At 40.3% G+C, this 18,703-nt stretch overlaps 1 protein-coding gene across 2 annotated transcripts in view; it reads right to left on the bottom strand.

Moving 5' to 3' along the window:
- Positions 1-18,703, bottom strand: part of ZDHHC17 (zinc finger DHHC-type palmitoyltransferase 17) — a 224,584-nt gene that overhangs the window by 54,289 nt on the left and 151,592 nt on the right. For both annotated transcript variants that reach the window (XM_058308461.1, XM_058308462.2), the window contains exons 4-5: positions 7,453-7,530; positions 6,718-6,862 (exon numbers count right to left, since the gene is read on the bottom strand). In XM_058308461.1, the coding sequence (XP_058164444.1) occupies positions 6,718-6,862; positions 7,453-7,530 (223 nt within the window). The remainder of the gene's footprint in view (positions 1-6,717; positions 6,863-7,452; positions 7,531-18,703) is intronic.

Genomic DNA, 18,703 nt, shown 5'->3' with positions numbered 1-18,703 from the left:
ACTCTTTTGGGAGCTCTGAGCTGTCATGCAAGAAGTCTGGTTCCCCTGCTGAAGAGATCATGTAAAGCCTTGGGGAGAAAGAGAAGCTATGAGACTGCATGGAGAGACAAAGAGAGGCCTAGCCATCCCAGAATTCCAGTTGAGCCTAGCCTTTCAGCCATTTCTGTCAGGGTACCAGATATGTGAGTGAACCATTTTCTAGCCCAGTTGAGCCCCAAGGTAACTAGAACCCCCCAATCAAAATCACATGGAGAAGAACCAGCCAGCTAAGTCTAGTCAACCCACAGAATTATGAGATATAAAAAAAATGACTGGCATTTTCCTTAAGCCATTAGCTTTTGGGGCAGCTTGTTACCAAAGGAATAGATGAGAAACTCCTCCTTTCAGCAATTAATCAGTCTAGGTATCCTTTCCAAAATTATAATGTACAACACACAACTGCTTGATATTGCCAACGAGAACTCTAAAGTATTCATAAAATGAATTCTAATTCAACATAAACTTTTAAATTGAAATAGCAATATATATGTTAATAACAATGAATAAAACTCATTTTACTTTAGTTACTTTTGTGGTAAGATCCTGAGTTATAAAACTAATGTTTAAGCATAACAATAAAAATCACATAGAAGAAAAACTGGGTGATATTACTTTTAACAAAATACATTTATTACAAAAGCATGGTACATATAAATCTAGTAATATTTAATGTGGTTATAGTTATAGCACATTCAGAAAAAATTCAGGAAGAACCACTTAAATCAAGAAGTTCTTTTTAACAAGAAACAGCCTTATTTTAGTTTTACAGCATAAACTGTGAAACTGATCTTTGTTACCGCCTCTCTCCACCCCTCCTCCCCTTTCAGCCCCCGCCGCCCTTCCCGCCAGTCCCGCCCATATTGCCAACCTACAATCTGCCCTCTTCCCCAGTAACTGCTTACCTCAGGTCTATCCATCAGCTTCAGCCTGTCCACAGCCGCCCCTTAGCCAACCCTCCCTTCATCACGCCCCTCCCTCTACCCAACCCTATATAGCTAAGTGTACTTCCGTAATAAAGCAGACCTGTTCTTGCGCTCAAGCGGTCTCCGTGGTTTTTCCCCAACCGCGCGTCCCCCACGCCTGGAGAACCGGTGCTCCCTCTCGGGGCACCCCCCGCCAGCTGATCGGCAGGAGCAAGCCCCCCCGACTCTTGGGCCTGAGCGAGGATGAAACCCTCTCGCCCAGCTACAACTGGCGCCCAACGTGGCGGCTCCTCCCCTGGCCCCTCTCTGCTGCTGCTGCTGCTGTGATCGTCCTCCTCTCCAGGTAGGGACCCCTCGCCCGGACGAGCCCCAAGGGACCCCTCGCCGTCGTCCCATTCCTATCCCGTCATGGGCGCCTCTTTGTCGCTGCGTCAGGCGCCACAAGTCAGGGCCCTTGCTGCCCTGCTAGATGCCAATGGAGTCCGCGTCTCTTTGCGGCAACTCCAAAAGTACTAGGACCTCTTACTCCCCTTTAATCTGTGGCTCGCCACCTGCCAACTCTGGAGCCCGGATACATACTCGCGACTCATAGATCGAGTCACCTCCGCCATGGAGCACGAGAAACGCACCTTCCCAGCAGGCCTCTTACCCGTTCTCGTTGCCATTTGCGCCTGTCTCCTTGGTGCTCCGACCGAAGCCGTTTATGAAGCTTCTCCCAAACGGCCTCTAGACTGTGATCCCCATGAGCCCGCCGACGCTGACTCTCTGTCTGACCAACTTGCTGCTGCTCTCGAGCGCGAACCTCCCCACCCGAGTTCCCCGCAGCAGACAGAAACCACTCCTGCCGCTCCCCAAGATGGCGGACTTCCGCCTTCTTCCCCAACTTCTGCCCAAGATGGCGCACATCCAGCTTCTTCTCCGCCGGTATCCTCCTCCTCCCGCCTCTACCCGCCTCTTCCTGCCCAGTCAGCATCCGGTTTGGGCCCGGAAGCTGCATGGTCGCCATCTTCCACTAAACCGGAAGCGCCCCTCGCGCCATTTTGTCCGCCACCGGATGTGGCTGCTCCGCCATCTTGGCTGGCGCCCGGAAGAGTCCCGCCGCCATTTTGTTGTCGCCCGGAAGCCGCTAAGCCGCCATGTTCTTACCCGTGTTCCACTTATCCCTTGCCGCCGCCGTACGGCAATAGCCCTTCACCTGCCTTGGCTGCTCCATCAGTCCCCGGTGCAACGTCTTCTCAAACCCCCCAGCTGTATCCGCTAAATCCGCAGCCCACGCCGCAGCGACCCCAAACTTGGCTACCCTTTACAGCGGAAGAGGTCAGGACCCTCCGCAAAGCTGTGAAGGAAGACGGAATTGGCAGCCCTTATGCGCAGCAACTACTTGAGGAGTTGGGGACCCAACTCGTTCTCCCATATGACTGGATTGCACTAGCCTGTGCCATCCTGACGCCGGGTCAATTTATTGAATGGCGCGCCCATTACCAAGCGGCTGTTGACCGGCAAATCGTGGAGAATGCCCAAGCCGGCATCCTCGATCCCTCCGATGCATACACGGGCACCAACAATTATGCAAACCCTCGTTCTTATCTCCAAATTGACCCAGGGTTTTGGCACCGGGTAAAGGTCCTCGTCCAGCGGTCATTCTCTCTAGTTTCCATCAAGCAGCCCACCAAGCTCGCGCAGCTGCTTCAAGACTCTAATGAAACTTTCCCAGCATTCGTCGCCCACGTCCTGGAAGCTTGCCAGCGGAAAATTTCTAGTGAAGACGCTCAGTTCGCACTTGCCAAAGAGCTCATCATAGACGGATGCCTTGCGCCCTTCCGGGCTGTAGTCCTCCCCATACGTGACAAAGCTATTCACGAATGGGTTCTCGCCTGCCGCGACGTTGACCCGCAAGTCAAAACGCTCACTGCTGCCTTTGCTTCTGCCATGGCCGTTTCATCTACTCCCACTTCCGTCTGCTTTCGGTGCGGTCAGTCCGGCCATTTTGTCCGCGAGTGCCCTCAGCCAGGCCCAGCACCCCGCTCCGCCCTGCCACCGCGAAGACCGAGAGGCCCTTCTACGCCGTGTCCACGCTGTGGAAAAGGATATCACTGGGCTCGTGACTGCCGTACCATCCAAAACTACCAGCAGCCTTTAAACTCCCAGCGGGGCAGGCCTCAGCCCCACCCGCAAGAGGTCCTCAGGAAGACTCCCAAGCCATAATGTGGACAATGCCCATCACATGCCGCCAGAGACCCTCATTAGAGCTTAAAATCGATGGACAATGGCTCGATGGGCTTCTGGACTCTGGTGATGAAGTCTCCTGTGTTCCCTTCGAGATCGCCACGTTCAATCACTGGCCCCTCGAAACTGGCCCTCAAGTCATCGGCGCCACAGGAGCCGCCACCTCCTGGAAAACATCTCGGCCTCTGCACTGGAGCGACCAAGAAGGCCACGAAGGCCAAATCTGCCCACTCGTCCTCTCGTCAGTCCAGACGATCTTATGGGGGAGAGATGTCCTCAGCCAGCTAAAAGCCCGAATCACCACAGAAGCCTTCTCAGCTGCGCTGCCCCCCCCCTCATAGGGGCCACTGCTCCCATCGCAAGACCTGACCCTATCCCTCTGGAGTGGGACACAGAGGAGCCCATCTGGGTCGAGCAGTGGCCCTTACCAGCTCACAAATTACAAGCTCTCTCCGCCCTCGTCCAAGAGCAGCTACAGGCAGGGCACATAGAGTCATCCACTAGTCCCTACAATTCACCAGTCTTTGTCATCAGCAAAAAGAGCACTGGCAAATACCGCCTTCTCCACGATCTCCGCGAGATCAACAAGCATATCAAACCAATGGGGTTACCTCAGCCAGGATGCCCGCACCCCACTGCAGTCCCCCAACATTTTCATGCAGCAACCATTGACATCAAGGACTGCTTTTTCTCTATTCCTCTTCACCCGCGAGACTGTCCGCGATTTGCGTTTACAGTCCCACGCACCAACAACCAGGGCGCAGCGCTTCGATTCCAATGGCGAGTGCTACTGCAAGGTATGCGGAACAGTCCAACCATATGTCAGCTCTATGTCAACCATGCCATTGAGCCGCTGCGCTCAAAGTTTCATCCAGAGCAAACATACATTCTCCACTATATGGATGACCTTCTTTTAGCAGCGAGCTCCAGCGCGCTCCTCAATGACCTGCTCTCTGCAGTGATGACAAACCTTTCAAGCCTCGGACTTACCGTGCAATCAGACAAAATAAACCTCCAACCTCCTTTTCAATTTTTGGGCTTTCATTTTCATCACTTCATTCAGCCCACAAGCCCACAAATTCATGTCTCTCACAAGATGACGCTGACTGAACTCCAACAACTTTGCGGACAAATCAATTGGCTTCGCTCGGCGCTGCCCATCACAACAGCGCAGATGCAACCCCTCTTCGAGCTCTTGCAGACCAAAGACAGCCCACCAACTGCAGCCACCCGCAGCATCACCATCACTCTTGCTGCTTGAGAAGTCGTCCAGCAAGTTAGCGCCGCTCTGCAGCAGTGCCGCCTGGAGCGGTTCTCCCCTAACCTTCCAATTTTGGCTTTAGTTCTGCCAACGCCAATCACTCCCACAGGTCTCTTGTGGCAAGATGGCCCTCTCCTTTTTCTGCATATGTCAAAGAGCAAACTCCCGAAAATCTGCCCTTTTACAAGGGCCTGGATCGCGTTGGCCACTGACCTAGTACTTCTCTCCATACAAACGTATGGCATCCCGCCACACACCATTGTCTGGCCTTTAGATGCCAAGGAAGTCAACTCCCAGTGGCTTTGTACCTCCACGGGATTAACCCCCTGCCTCAACGTCGCCACCCTAAATGCCTCTAAGGAAACCTGTCTGCTTATTTTCCTCGCCCCACGAGTCCTTTTCCATGGAGATGATGAATTCTTTCTCTCTCTTCACACCCGCCACCTCTCTTCCCACTTTCAAAAAAGGGAGCCTGTTACTGCTGTCCTTACCGTCGCCACCCTTTTAGGTCTCGCTGGAGCAGGCACAGGGATCGCCGCCCTCGCTACGCAATCCGCCTCTCTCTCCTCCCTCCGGCAGGCGGTCGATCAAGATATTACCTATCTCCAAGAAGCTGTTGAGCATCTAAAAAACTCCCTTAACTCTCTCTCTGAGGTCGTTCTCCAGAACCGTCGCGGCCTTGACTTCCTCCTGCTCAAAGAAGGGGGGCTCTGCGCCGCCCTTGGAGAAGAATGTTGTGTATACGCCAATACCACCGGCCTCGCAGAAGATAGCCTACAAAAAGTCCGCGAAGGCCTGGAGCGACGCCAAAGAGAACGCAACAACGCGAGCTACTCCTCTACACTCTTTCACTCTCTTCTCCCGTACCTGCTCCCATTCCTAGGCCCCCTTATCATTATCCTTTTAGCCCTCACTGTGGGCCCCTGGGCCATCAGGAGAATAGTCCGCCTTGCCAAAGACCAAGCCAATGCAGTGTTCAGCTCCTTTGTACAAGTTCACTACCAACGCCTCGCCACTGCTGAGTCCCCCCCCAGCCGTCCACCACGCCCCTTCCATCCGCGCCACCTACTCCAGACCGCACGCCTATAGCTTCTTGTCTTCCTCTCCTTACTTCTCCCCAACTACTCCTCCCCCTCGGGCGAGGGGTACAGGGGCATCACAGGCCCGTTTTGCTGGCAAGGCTCGGCGCGCGCCAGGCGCCGGCGTGCGCCGACCCTAATGGCGGGCACATGCATCCTGGCCAGATGCTATGTTGTCCGCTCACGACCGGCCGGTCCTCGTGGTCTCCCCCCACCCCTCGTCTTATCCCAGTGCCCGTCCCTATGACCTCCTTTTCCTCCTCCTCCTCTTATCCTTGTCTTTGTTGCTGCGCACGCCGAGCCATTCACACCCACCGTGCGCGCCAAAACTTGTTGCTTCTATTTCCTTTTAAAACAAAAGGAGCAATTGTTACTGCCTCTCTCCACCCCTCCTCCCCTTTCAGCCAACGCCGCCCTTCCCGCCAGTCCCGCCCATATTGCCAACCTACAATCTGCCCTCTTCCCCAGTAACTGCTTACCTCAGGTCTATCCATCAGCTTCAGCCTGTCCACAGCCGCCCCTTAGCCAACCCTCCCTTCATCTTCATCACGCCCCTCCCTCTACCCAACCCTATATAGCTAAGTGTACTTCCGTAATAAAGCAGACCTGTTCTTGCGCTCAAGCGGTCTCCGTGGTTTTTCCCCAACCGCGCATCCCCCACGCCTGGAGAACCGGTGCTCCCTCTCGGGGCACCCCCCGCCAGCTGATCGGCAGGAGCAAGCCCCCCCGACTCTTGGGCCTGAGCGAGGATGAAACCCTCTCGCCCAGCTACAGATCTTAAAGAATTTTTCACCCTCAAGAGGTAGTTAATATTCAAAACAATCAATGTAAGTAAGATTTTTTAAAAAGTTTAGATGAATTCAGATGATATATTCAAAAGGGGTAATTAAGGGAACCAACAGATACCTAAATTATCTCCCTTTCTGGGATTCATCTCCTTCATCACTCTCAGAAATAAAAATAAAACAACCAACTTAATGGATCATTATCTGATCCTTCATTGTCTTTCTTATTTTAATGTTAACTGTGTTAAATAGCACACTATCAAACTAACCCTATATTTATTTATTCTCTTCAGCCATCAGAAAGTACTATTTAAATGTCACAGGTGGTTATGAATACCGATGATATTGGGCATTTAAACCATGAAGAACATCTTACTGAAATCCACACTATTGTGATTTTTTACCTGTCCTTTTGCTATGAGATAAGCAACAATTGAGGTATGTCCGAACTGAGCAGCCAGATGAATACAGCTACATCCTTCTCCATCAATTAATGAAGGATCTGCACCATATTTCATAAGTTGCACAACCATGGAGAGATGACCTTGTCTAAAACATAAAAGAATGAACACTCAGATATATAAAGTTATTTCAAACAGGACCCTCTGGAAAGAACTTTTATAATTAGAATACTGATGGAAAAGATTATACAACTTTAAAAAAGTTTTTTTAATCAGGTATATCTCAAGACACTTAGGATTTAAGGTCCTTAAAGTCAACTGGAATAACATTTTTTGATAATTATGGAGATAGTAATAACTTCTTTAAGTATCAAAAGAATCTAATAATTCTATCCCAATATGATCTCAATTCCATGAAATGCGCTAGGCTCTTCAGTTGTAAATTTATATATGGTTGCAAGAGTATTACATTTACAAATTCAAAGTTTAACCCAATCTTATAATTAACTGGGATAAAAATATGCTTGGTAATTCTCTAGGAATACTTTGGAAAACAAACTATGCTTCCAATGCAAGTAGCACTAGAGCGAAATGTATTAGCATAATAAGGATATTAACTAGTGGCGTAAGTTCTCTCATTATTTTATATTTTAGCATATCATTTTTCTTTAATATTGCTTTGTTGTGGGCTAATAAGGGAATCAAAGGGAAAAAAAGTATCCAGAAGCAAATTTAAACCTTGTGGCCCAGTGCAATGGAGTTGAATTTAGGTCTCCTCCAAGTTGATCCACAATAGCACCTTTCGAAATATAGTATCTATAAGACAAAATTTTAAATAATTTAGATACCTTGCATTTCCAATTTTGAGAAATAAAGTGAAAAATAAAGAAAAACTGGTTTCCAGGTTAGAATACTTGCTAGTTTGTACCCCTGAAGATATAACAATCTTTTTGATAATATTTTTTAAAAAGTATGATTTTATATCAAGTAAAACACTTTCATTTGCTCTAATAGTAAAATGAAAAGAGCTTTTGCAAAGTCAAAAAGAATAACAATGCCAAATAACAGTTATATAAAAAGAAGGCAGTCAGAGAACCACAAAGATATGGATCAGATATTAGTAGCACCATATAGAATCTTGGAATTAGAATAGTTGAAAAACAGGCAAGACACTCAGTCTTTTTAAGCTTTACTTCCCTCACAAGAGTATAGTAAATTAAATCAAACGATATATGTGAAAGAACTTCATAAAGTATAAAGCACAAAAAAAAAGGTTATTAAGCCTTGATATATGTTACGCTTTAAAAAAAATAGCAATTTTACTGCTTGATATCTGGATTCAGAGGATATCAAGACGTTACCATCTTGAAATGGACATCTTTATATCCTCTGAAATGGACAGGACCTAGATGCTTATTATATTGATTTCTTTTGGGACTAAACAATGTATTGAGTCTTGAATATAAATGGTTTTGAGGCATTTGTTGCCTAATGTTTGATGTACATATACTACTGAAATTCGTAAGCTGGTCTAAGTGATTACTGCTTCAGACCACTAATGCATTAAACTTTTTTTTAATTAAAAATTTTTTATTGAATTATATCATTCATACATGAACAATAAATGTAAAAGTTGTGAACTTAGAAAACAAATGTGCATATCATCATACACAACTTCTGTACATTACCCCACCACCAACACCTTGCATTGTTGTAAAACATTGGTTACAAACCATGAATGAGCACTGTCAGGTATTACTAACTATAGCCAATATCTTATATTTGATATATTTCCCCCCAACCCACCAATTATTAACATCCTGTATTAGTATTGTCTATTTGTCATAGTTCATAAGAGAATGTTCTCATATTTGTTGTTAATCACAGTCCATCTTCTACCACAGGATTCACTATTACAGTCCCATGCTTTGTACAATCCATTCAAAGTGTACAGTCAGTAGCTTTCAACTAATGCATTCACTCTTAAAGTACATTGTAAATGTTTTAATATATTCATTCTTAGATGCCTGATTCAGAATTTTTCTGCTTTATAGAAGTATTTGTTGAATCTGTGCTTTTTAAAGTGTTATGCAATAAAGAGTCCAAGTCCACTCTATGATGTAAAATAGTTTAAAGTATCTTAACAAGGTATTTCCAGAATACCAAACTATTAGGAACACAAACATTTAACATTTCCTGAATTGTTTCTTAAAGTATCAGTAAATATATAATAGAATATTTTCTGAGAATGGTTAGACTGGTACAAAAGAGAATCACTCAGCCAAAGAAAAGCTTTGAGGGCAAATGACAGCAATTTTCAATCCTTTTTTGTAATCAATTTATCTGTTCCTGAGAGTCATTTTTACTCCCCTCTAGCACATTTCAAATCCTTGCTAGGGCTATAGCAATGAGTGATTTACAAACAGTTCCAAAGGTACTTTTTCATCACAAGGATAGAACTTTTTCCACATGCTAAAAAAGAATAACCTCTATTACCTTTCATTATAAACTCCTGGAAAAGAAGTACTATATTTTTTAAAACATGCTATTTTTTGTGCTGCTATAAATCCCTCCCTAGAGCTCAAAACTAAACTGCCTAGAACTTTATATGACTCTTATTTTTAAAGTAATTTTTAAACTTATTTTTAAGCCTCCCTGCAATACTAGGAAATATGTTATCAAGGAATAATCTTGACACCACTACGATACTAGTAGTAAGGCACTAATGTTCCCTAGGTTTTGAAATATAATGGTTTTATAAAATCTTGAAAATTCTTGAAAATGACTCTTATAGTTTATTTAATGGATGTGGTCAAAATTAATGATTTTGAAATTTCAGAGTATTTTACTGAAAAGGATACAAATATCAATATATTTAACAGTTACAATTCTTATGAATACAATAAAAGAAAAACAAAAAATGTCCATTTACATACACATTTGCGTATGTAGGAATAAAAGGAAGATACCAATACAATATCATCTGCAGAAGTTACATAGCTAATTACCTAGAAAATTCCAAAGAATCAACTGAGAAAAGTTTAAAAAGGGATTCAAGGAGACCGGTTACAAAAGAAATAACCAATGATCCAATAATTAGATTTAAAAAACATAGTTTCTTTATTAACTGGGAAAAAAACAACAACTAGGAAATAAAATGGTTAAAAAAAAGCATAATAGCAAGTGAAAATATGAACTATTTAGAAATAAATATAAAGAGATGGGCAGACCTCCGTATGAAGATAACAATAAAGGTAAGTAGAAAACACAAATTTAAAAAATAATAAATGGCAGACTTAAAAGAAGGCTTGAAAAAAATGGGTATCAGGAAAATAGAATTTAATGATGTAAAGATACATATATATATAAATCTATATATTTATCCAACAAAATTCTCAATAGAAATTTTTTACCTTCATAAAGTGATCCTAATGTTCATTTAGAAAAATCAATACACTGCAATAATTTTTAAAGACCAGTAAAGCAGTCTTATATCCACAGATATTAAAACATTTTTTCATAATACTTAGATCATCATCTCACCTAGTGCTGTAACTTTAAATATTAAATGATTCTCAAATTATCTCTAGCTTTGTCTCTAGACTTAGAAAGGTTCTCCTTAATTCCAGACTTAAATATCCATCTATCTACTCATTCATTTTTGTCTAGTAGATAACATTAACTTAGCATGTGTATGAGTTTTCTTTTGCTGCTATAAGAAATTACCACAAACTTAATGACTTAAAATAACAAAAATTTATTATCTTACAGTTCCATAACAAAAATGTATTATCTTACACTTCTGGAGGTCAGAAGTCTGAAATGGGTCTCAGTGGGCTAAAATTAAGATATCACCAAGGTTACATTCCTTTCTGGAGCCTTTAGGGTAGAATCCACTTCCTTGCCTTTTCCAGATTCTAGAGGATGCCCATCTTCCTTAGCTCATGACTCCCTTTTCCATCTTCAAAACCAGCAATGGCCAATTGAGTCTTTTTCACATTGTTTCACTCTAACACTCTCTCCTGCCTCCCTCTTTCATTTATAGAATCCTTGGGATTACACTGGGCTCACCCAGATGATCCAGGATAATCTCCCATAACAGGGACAGCTGATTAGCAATATAATTCCATCTGTGATCTTAATTCCCTCTGGCCATGCAAAATAACATTCACAGGGGATTAGGATGTGGACCATCGGAGGTGGGGGTGTCTACTGACCACATATATTGTGATATTGTGGTGGTTATCCCTGAAAATCCATTCCCCCTTCTTACAATGCAGTGTAGTATGCTTATGGCCTTCTACCTACAGTACATTTCTCAGACTATACTGTACCTACCTGTGGCCAAATGATGAAATTCACACCAATGGAATGTAAAAACTAATGTGTACATATGCTACAATATTTACTTTTTAAAAAATTGCGCGAGCTCCACTTCTGACCATTTCCTTTCCCTACAGGTTGTAAAGCAGACAAAGAGGTGAACCCCTTTGGTCAGGCAGAAGCGGAAAATGCCCTAGGGGGTGGTAGAACAAAAATGGAAGAAACCTAAACTACTGAATGATCATGAGGCCTGAATCAACTGTCAGTACAGGCCAGAGACAATTAAGAGAATATAAATTTCTATCTTATTATGGTTTTTAAACTCTATTACAAAAGCTTAGCAAAACCAACTTCTTTAATTTCCTCCAAACTTATTTTTTACTTGTCTTCTTTTTCTTTTCTAACAAATCAATTTTATTGATACATATTAATAAATCATAAATCCACTCAAAGTGTACAATCAATGGCATTTGGTACAATCACATAGCTGTGCATTCGTCACTTCAATCATTTCTAGGGCATTTTCATTATTCCAGTAAAAATAACAAAACAAAAACTAAACAAACATACAAAACTCATCACCTCTCAAAACTCATCACCTCTTGATCTTTCTTTCTTAATAACAGGTTGTTCAAGCCAGAAATCTTGTCCTCTCTTTACCACATTTCTAACCCCAATATTCAATCCTTCAAAAAAGGACATCTGCCTCTACCTCCAAGACATATTTCTAGTCCACTCACTTTCTCTCTATCTCTGCTGTTTCAAGCCATCTTCATCCCTGCATCATAAATACTAAACTGGTTTGCTTGCTGTCACTCTTATCCCACTATAATTCCATCTCTATCTAATAACCAAAATGATCTTTACACACAAATCAGAGCATGCTACAATCTTTATCTAACTATTCAGTTGTTATATTACTCACAAATGGAATCCAAATTTTTACCATGACTTAAAAGACACTTAGACCCTTATTACCTTAGAAACACTATTCTCTCCTTTCTGTTCCTACTCCCACACATCTAACTCCATGTCCAATCATTGCCAAGTTCAGTTTTCAGTTCCTCTTGTTTAGTATAGGGCCTGAAAGGCATGAGGAAACTCCCAGAATATAACTCACATGATTACAATTGTATATGCATTAGATATTTATAATAAATAGATTATGGTTGTTGAAAGGAGGTAGAGTTTTGTTAATATTACACTGTATTAGTCAGCCAAAGGGATGCTGATGCAAAGTACCAGAACTCTGTTGGCTTTTATAAAGGGTATTTATCTGGATTAGAAGCTTATAGTCACAAGGCCATAAAGCTTAAGTTCCTTCCTTCACCAAAGTCCATTGCCATGTGTTGGAGCAAGATGGCTGCTCATCTCTGCGATGGTTCAGCCTTTCTCTTCCTCTTAAGGCTCTGTGGTCCCAGTTCCTTCCATTCTCAGCTCTACGCTAGCATAAGACTTGTCTCTCTACTAGGGGTTCATTTCTTTGCAGGCTTTCTCAGCTATTCAGGGCTCAGGGCTCCGGTCTCGTAGCTACAAATTATCAGGCAAACGGCTTGGCTTTCTCCCTGGGGCTCCAGCATCCAAAACTAAACTCTGTTCTTCTTCTCCGTGTATTTATTCCCTGGGGCTCCAGCATCAAAACTCCAACCTTTCCTCTGCTGTATCATTTTCTCTTTGAGTCCCTGCCCACAAGGGCATGGGGACTCAACATCCTACTGACAGTGGCTGAATCAAAGCTTTAATCATAATTTAATCAAGTAAAAGTGAAACCTCTGAATCCAATACAATCTAATACACCCAGAGAAACAGACCAGTTGACAAACATAATCCAATATCTATTTTTGGAATTAATAAATAATATCAAATGGCTATATACACAATTGTGAGAGTTTTGTTAATATTACACTATTACTGGTCTATAAACTATCAGATAACTACTGAAACTTGCAGGACATATGAAGTGATTTTTGAGAAAATCAAATAAGAACTGAAGAACAGAAATTTTAACAGCCAAGATAAATGTATTCTATTAATGCAATTCAGTAAAATAATATTCTTTTTTCACAGTGGTTACATAGATCTTGCCTTAATTATTACAAAACACAATGCATGAATACACACGCTTTTTTTGCTCATATAAAAATCAACAAGAAACAAGACTAAAGTCATTTACATGCTTTCTAATCACATTCATCCATTTAATTCAACTGGGAATAGAGGACCTTAGCAGGGCATAGGATATAGAGCAAGAGCATACAATATGTGAAAAATACCTGTCTCACAGGAGGGACATAGAGTTAAACACATAAATTTACCTCTCCCACCTCCTAAAAAAAACCTTAAAATAACACTAAAGGAATAATCAAAGTATAAATGTATGAGAAAGAACTGTCAATGAACAGAGATAGCAACAAAGTTTTTAAAGATGAAAAGCAAATAGTTAAAATCCAAATGTCTCCAGAAGAGGAAACTCACGAGAAGCAAGCAAAATATGTTAAAATCTCTAGAAAGGCTAAGGAATTAGAGGTCACTGTTAGAAGGAACTGCTGAGAGGCTGGGCTAAAAATAAAGACATTGGATGAAAATATCTTTATCCAATGAATTGGATTCATATTCCCTCCCCAAACCAGAGTCAAACTGCCTATGTTAATATCATTTCTCACATCCCTAAAACTCATACCTGGTCAGATCATATGATTACATATATTATCACCATATCTAATCAGTAATAACTGAAGTAAGAATGAAGTATGTCATCCATATTTACTAGTAATATCTCAACACACATTTTCAAATATAGGCAAATCTCATTTTACTATGCTTCGCTTTATTGGTCTTTGCAGATACTGCATTTTTTACAAATTGAAGGTTTATGGCAACCCTGCATACAGCAAATCTATTGGCCTTTGCAAAAACATGTGCTTACTTTGTGTCTCTGTACATTTTAATTAAGATATGTATATTGTTTTTTAGATATAATACTATTACATACTATGTAACCATAACTTTAAAAAAAATTTTTTTTTTAGGTATCAGGGCAGGGAATTGAACCCAGGACCTCATATGTGGGAAGCCAGCACTCAACCACTAAGCCACACAGGCTCTCCTGTAAACATAACTTTTATATGCACTAGGAAATAAAAACATTTGTGTGACTTGCTTTACTGCAATATTTGCTTTATTGCAGTGGTCTGGAACCAAGCCCATAATATCTCCAAGGGGAGCATTCTAGCTGAAATGTGGAGGGAAAATCATCTTATGTGGTGTTAAAAAAATATTTAAGTAAACTTTTCATTTTATATTAGTTTTAGATTTATAGTAAAGTTGCAAAGATAATAAAGAGTTCCTGTACTGCATTCAGTTTCCCCCTATTGTTAACATCTTAAAATACTATGGTATATTTGTTACAACTATTGAACAAATATTGATACATTATCAACTGAAGTCTGTATTTTATTCAGAATTCAATAGTCTTTCCCTTAATGGTTCTTTTTCTGTCCTAGGACCCCATCCAGGATACCACAGTGCATTTTAGTCATTGTGTTACCGTAGACTCCTATGGGTGTATATTAACAGTTTCTAGACTTTGATGACTTTGACAATAATAAAGAGTATGAATCAGGTATTTTGTAGAATGTCCCTCAATTTAGAATTGTAATGATGTTTTTCTCATGGTTAGATGGAGTTAAGGGTTTGGGGGAGGAAGGCCACAGCACAGAGGAGAAGAGTCATTCTTACCACACCATATCAAGGATACATGCTATAAGCATGATTTAGCACTGATAACATGAACCTTGATCACCTGCTAAGGTACTGTTTGCCAAGTTTCTCTACTGCGAATCTACCTTTTCCTCCTTCCTACAATGTTCTCTATGGAAGCAAGTCACTCACACTTGAGGTATAGGAATTATACTCCACCTCTACCTCCTTGAGGGCGGAGTATATAGATAAATTATTTGTATTTCTTTTATATGGGAAAATTGTTTCTTTTCCCCTATTTATTTATTAAATCTATTAATATCACTACAGACTTACTGCTATTTATTTTACGCTGTGTTCTTCATATTATTCCAGCTTTGGCACACTGGGAACACAAAGTTGGCTCTATTTCCCTTTGATATAACACCATCATGGTTTTTAAGCACTTTGTTATTTTCTGGTATTACAAGATGTTCCAGGCTCATCTTGTATAGTCCCTGTTAAAGACCTAATCATTTCTCCAAGGAGCCCTGTCCTTCTTATTGGGGAATATAGTATAAGAAAGCAAGATCTGTGTGCAGTGCTTGTTATACTTTGTATATGTTTAAATTCTGTCATGACAATGAAAGCTGTTAATATTACACCCATGATAAAACATCCTTAATCCAAACAAAGAATAAAAAATGTAAGACAAAAAAAAAGAGTTACATGTAGATGAGGTACCCCAAACACGATCTGTTCTCACCCATTAAACTTAAAAACAATAGATTGTCACTAAAATGCTTTAAGAAGACCATTAATTTCTCATATTTTTAAGTCTATGAAGGCTAAAATTTTAAACAGAAAATCTGTCAAGATTATTGCTAGAGATTATCAACCATTTTCACAAGTTAAAGACAAAGGATATTTATAATGATTTGATCACACTATAAACATTAGGCATATAAGCTACTTCTAGGGGAAAAAATCTAATTTATATTCTACTGTGCACAAGAAGGGCGATAATAACATTAAATATCTAGTATTGTATCTTGTATAACAGTAGTTAGACATGCAGGCTCCACCAGAAGTCTTTTGCTATGTCTGACAAAGTGACAGACTGAAAGTAACTATTTAGCAACAAAAATAGGCATTTCAGTGACATGGAAGCAACTAAGGAGTTGCCAGTGCGGTGCTTAAAAAAAGTATTCTTTGTGTACTGTAATGTTAAATCTTAAAAAGTAACTACTAAAGTTTGTAACAGAAATGATAATTCAAAATTCTTTTAAAGTTCAGTTTTGTTTTTGCTTCCTTGAACTTCATTGTATGAGCCTCAAATTGATTTTAACCCTTGACCATTTGGCATTGCCAAAAGGTGTATTCAGTGCGCTATTATTTGAGAAGTTTGGGACTTGGGGAATTAAATTAGAGGACTGGTAAGGCACAATCCTGAAAACGCAGCAATTCAATTAAAGTTTACTTGCTGAACTTCCCTAACTCACTCAGCTTCTCTCCACAAAGAGATTGTAAGATTCTTTTCTAGGAGAAACTGAATAGCCCTACACAAAAACCTCTAGAAACTGATATTTGAGGGTTTCTTCTTGTGGAGTTCTTTATGTCCCAGAACTTTCAAACAACTCTGTTATGTTTCTCTCCTATGTATGAATGGTTAAATATGAACAGAAAATTGAGAAAAGCTTCAAATACAGAAAATGGAGACCAAAATAAATAGTAGGCCAGAATAAACAGTCTATAGAGAAGAAAAACTTAAAAACAAAACAAAAAATATAATTAATACCCTCTAAAGGCTAAAATATATATGTATTTGGTACAAGAACAAATGATTTTAAAAAGGGATAGAAATCTAGAAAGAATGCTTGAAAATTGAAAATCCCATAGATAAAATTATAAATTTAATGGAAAGATTATAAGATGAAGTATGAAAATCTCCCCCAAAGTAGTTACACTGGGAAACAAAAGGTAGATGGAAAAAAGCTAGGAAAAGAGTATCAATTTTGGTTGCAATGAAAGAGAAGACAGGAAAAAATAAAATAAAATAAAATAAAAGGAAGGTAAGGCACTATTCAGGGCATAATATAAGAAAACTAAAGAGGTAAGTTAAATGTAGTCACTACCATTGACCATGAGGTGCAGCGGTGCTCAGGGGTGTATCCACCAAATGCAATGATGTCTCATGAAAATGGAGGAGATTGTTGCTATGGGGGGAGGAGTGGGGTGAGGGGGGTTGGGGGTATATGGGGACCTCATATTTTTTTAAATGTAATATTAAAAAAATAAAGACAAAAAAAAAGAATAAAAAAAAATGTAGTCACTAAATGCCCATAAACTATTGAAAAACAAAACAAAATATGTAAATGCACAGTAATATGAAATTTCCCAAACTCTGGGATAAAGATATCTTAAAGATCCCAGGGCTGGAAGAACATACACACAGTGTGTTCTCAGAAAATTATAAGAATTACATTCTTTATTAAAGTCCTCTATTCTTTAATAAAGTCTTGACCTGAAATCAAACTAAAGTCAGAGACTAAAGCATTATTATTAGTTAATGAAGAATTTTTAGGTAACAGGAGAGCGTTAAAGTTTAGAACATTAAGCTAATCATTTCTATTTTATTATGTCAAGGTAAAAGTTGAAAAAAATTTTAACACTTTCACTTGAAAACACTAGGAATATAAACTTGTTCCAGGTTTGGTGAAAGTCTCCTCTCCACATTACATCTTACCATTCTGAAACAGTAACTCATCTATTTTGCTTGTAGTAAGTTCCTTTAACACATCGTGATGGATCTCATTCAGAACATAGCTTTTAGGAGAGACACTTCTCCATGGGTCCTTCATACTCCCATACATGTTGCTGGGTATGTAAAAAATACAATGTCCTCACCACTCTTTACACAGACCATTTATCAGAGTTGTGTTTGGATCAAACAACCTTGAGTGATGAAGAAATGTCACTCTCTGGGACAAAGAGCTAGTTTGCTTACCACTAACTATAAAAGCAGTGAATTCTCCAGGTTCAAGATTGTCAGCTACAAGGCAAACCACTATGTGTGCAGCATCCCTTTAGACCATAATCAAGATGCCCTCATAGGGCTTAGGTGGCAAGGCAACCTATGAAAATATTATATTCATGCTATTTGCTGTGCTGTGAATAATGAAGTCCTTTGTCTTTCACCCAAGTCTCATGTTTTCTAACATTATGCATGAAATAGCATGAGGCTATAGTTTCTAAGTAGGGTAAAAATCCCAGACTTGATAGGAACAATCTTAAGGCTATGAATACTAATTATGTTGTTAAAAATGGTATTTACTCACCATTGTCAGGAAAGTAATTTGCTAAATTATGTTTACTATAGGAAATTGAGTCTAGCCACTAAAGATCTAACATATACAATGAAACCATGATTATTAACACACACTGTAATTTACGAACTTTATTCTCTTACTTCACTAGTCCATAAGTGGCTTAGAAAATCTGTAAGGTAAAAAACATTAAGACTTTTTATCTATATTTTTCACTGCAGACTTCCTTATTTTAAAAAAACAATACAAATATGAATTTTCACATCAACAGGAATGGGAACAAACATCTCAGCTGTAAGACTAAAAGCAAGAAATTAATAAAGTAATGCTCCAAAATTCTAAGAAAACTACGTTTAATCAAGAAGTCTATGCTCACTCAAACCATAAACAAGGAGTGAGTGCAGAAGAGATATTTTCACATATGCAAAATTTCAAAATATTACCATCCAAGTACTTTTTCTGGGCAAGCTATCAGAAAATGTGCTCTAACAAAACTATGGAGCAAACCAATACATATGAAAACCTGATATCCAGTAAACAGGAGACCAATACAGGAGCAAAGGGATACCCCAGGATGGTGGCAAAGGAAGTATCAAGATAATAATTACATAGTAGCCCTAGAGAACAAACAGTTTGGGCTGGAACAGGAAGGTGGAGAAAAC

This window comes from Dasypus novemcinctus, chromosome 12, assembly GCF_030445035.2.
Source record: "Dasypus novemcinctus isolate mDasNov1 chromosome 12, mDasNov1.1.hap2, whole genome shotgun sequence".
Taxonomy (NCBI): domain Eukaryota; kingdom Metazoa; phylum Chordata; class Mammalia; order Cingulata; family Dasypodidae; genus Dasypus; species Dasypus novemcinctus.
The sequence above is the reverse complement of the archived record's forward strand: the minus strand, read 5'-3'. Positions and strand labels throughout refer to the sequence as shown.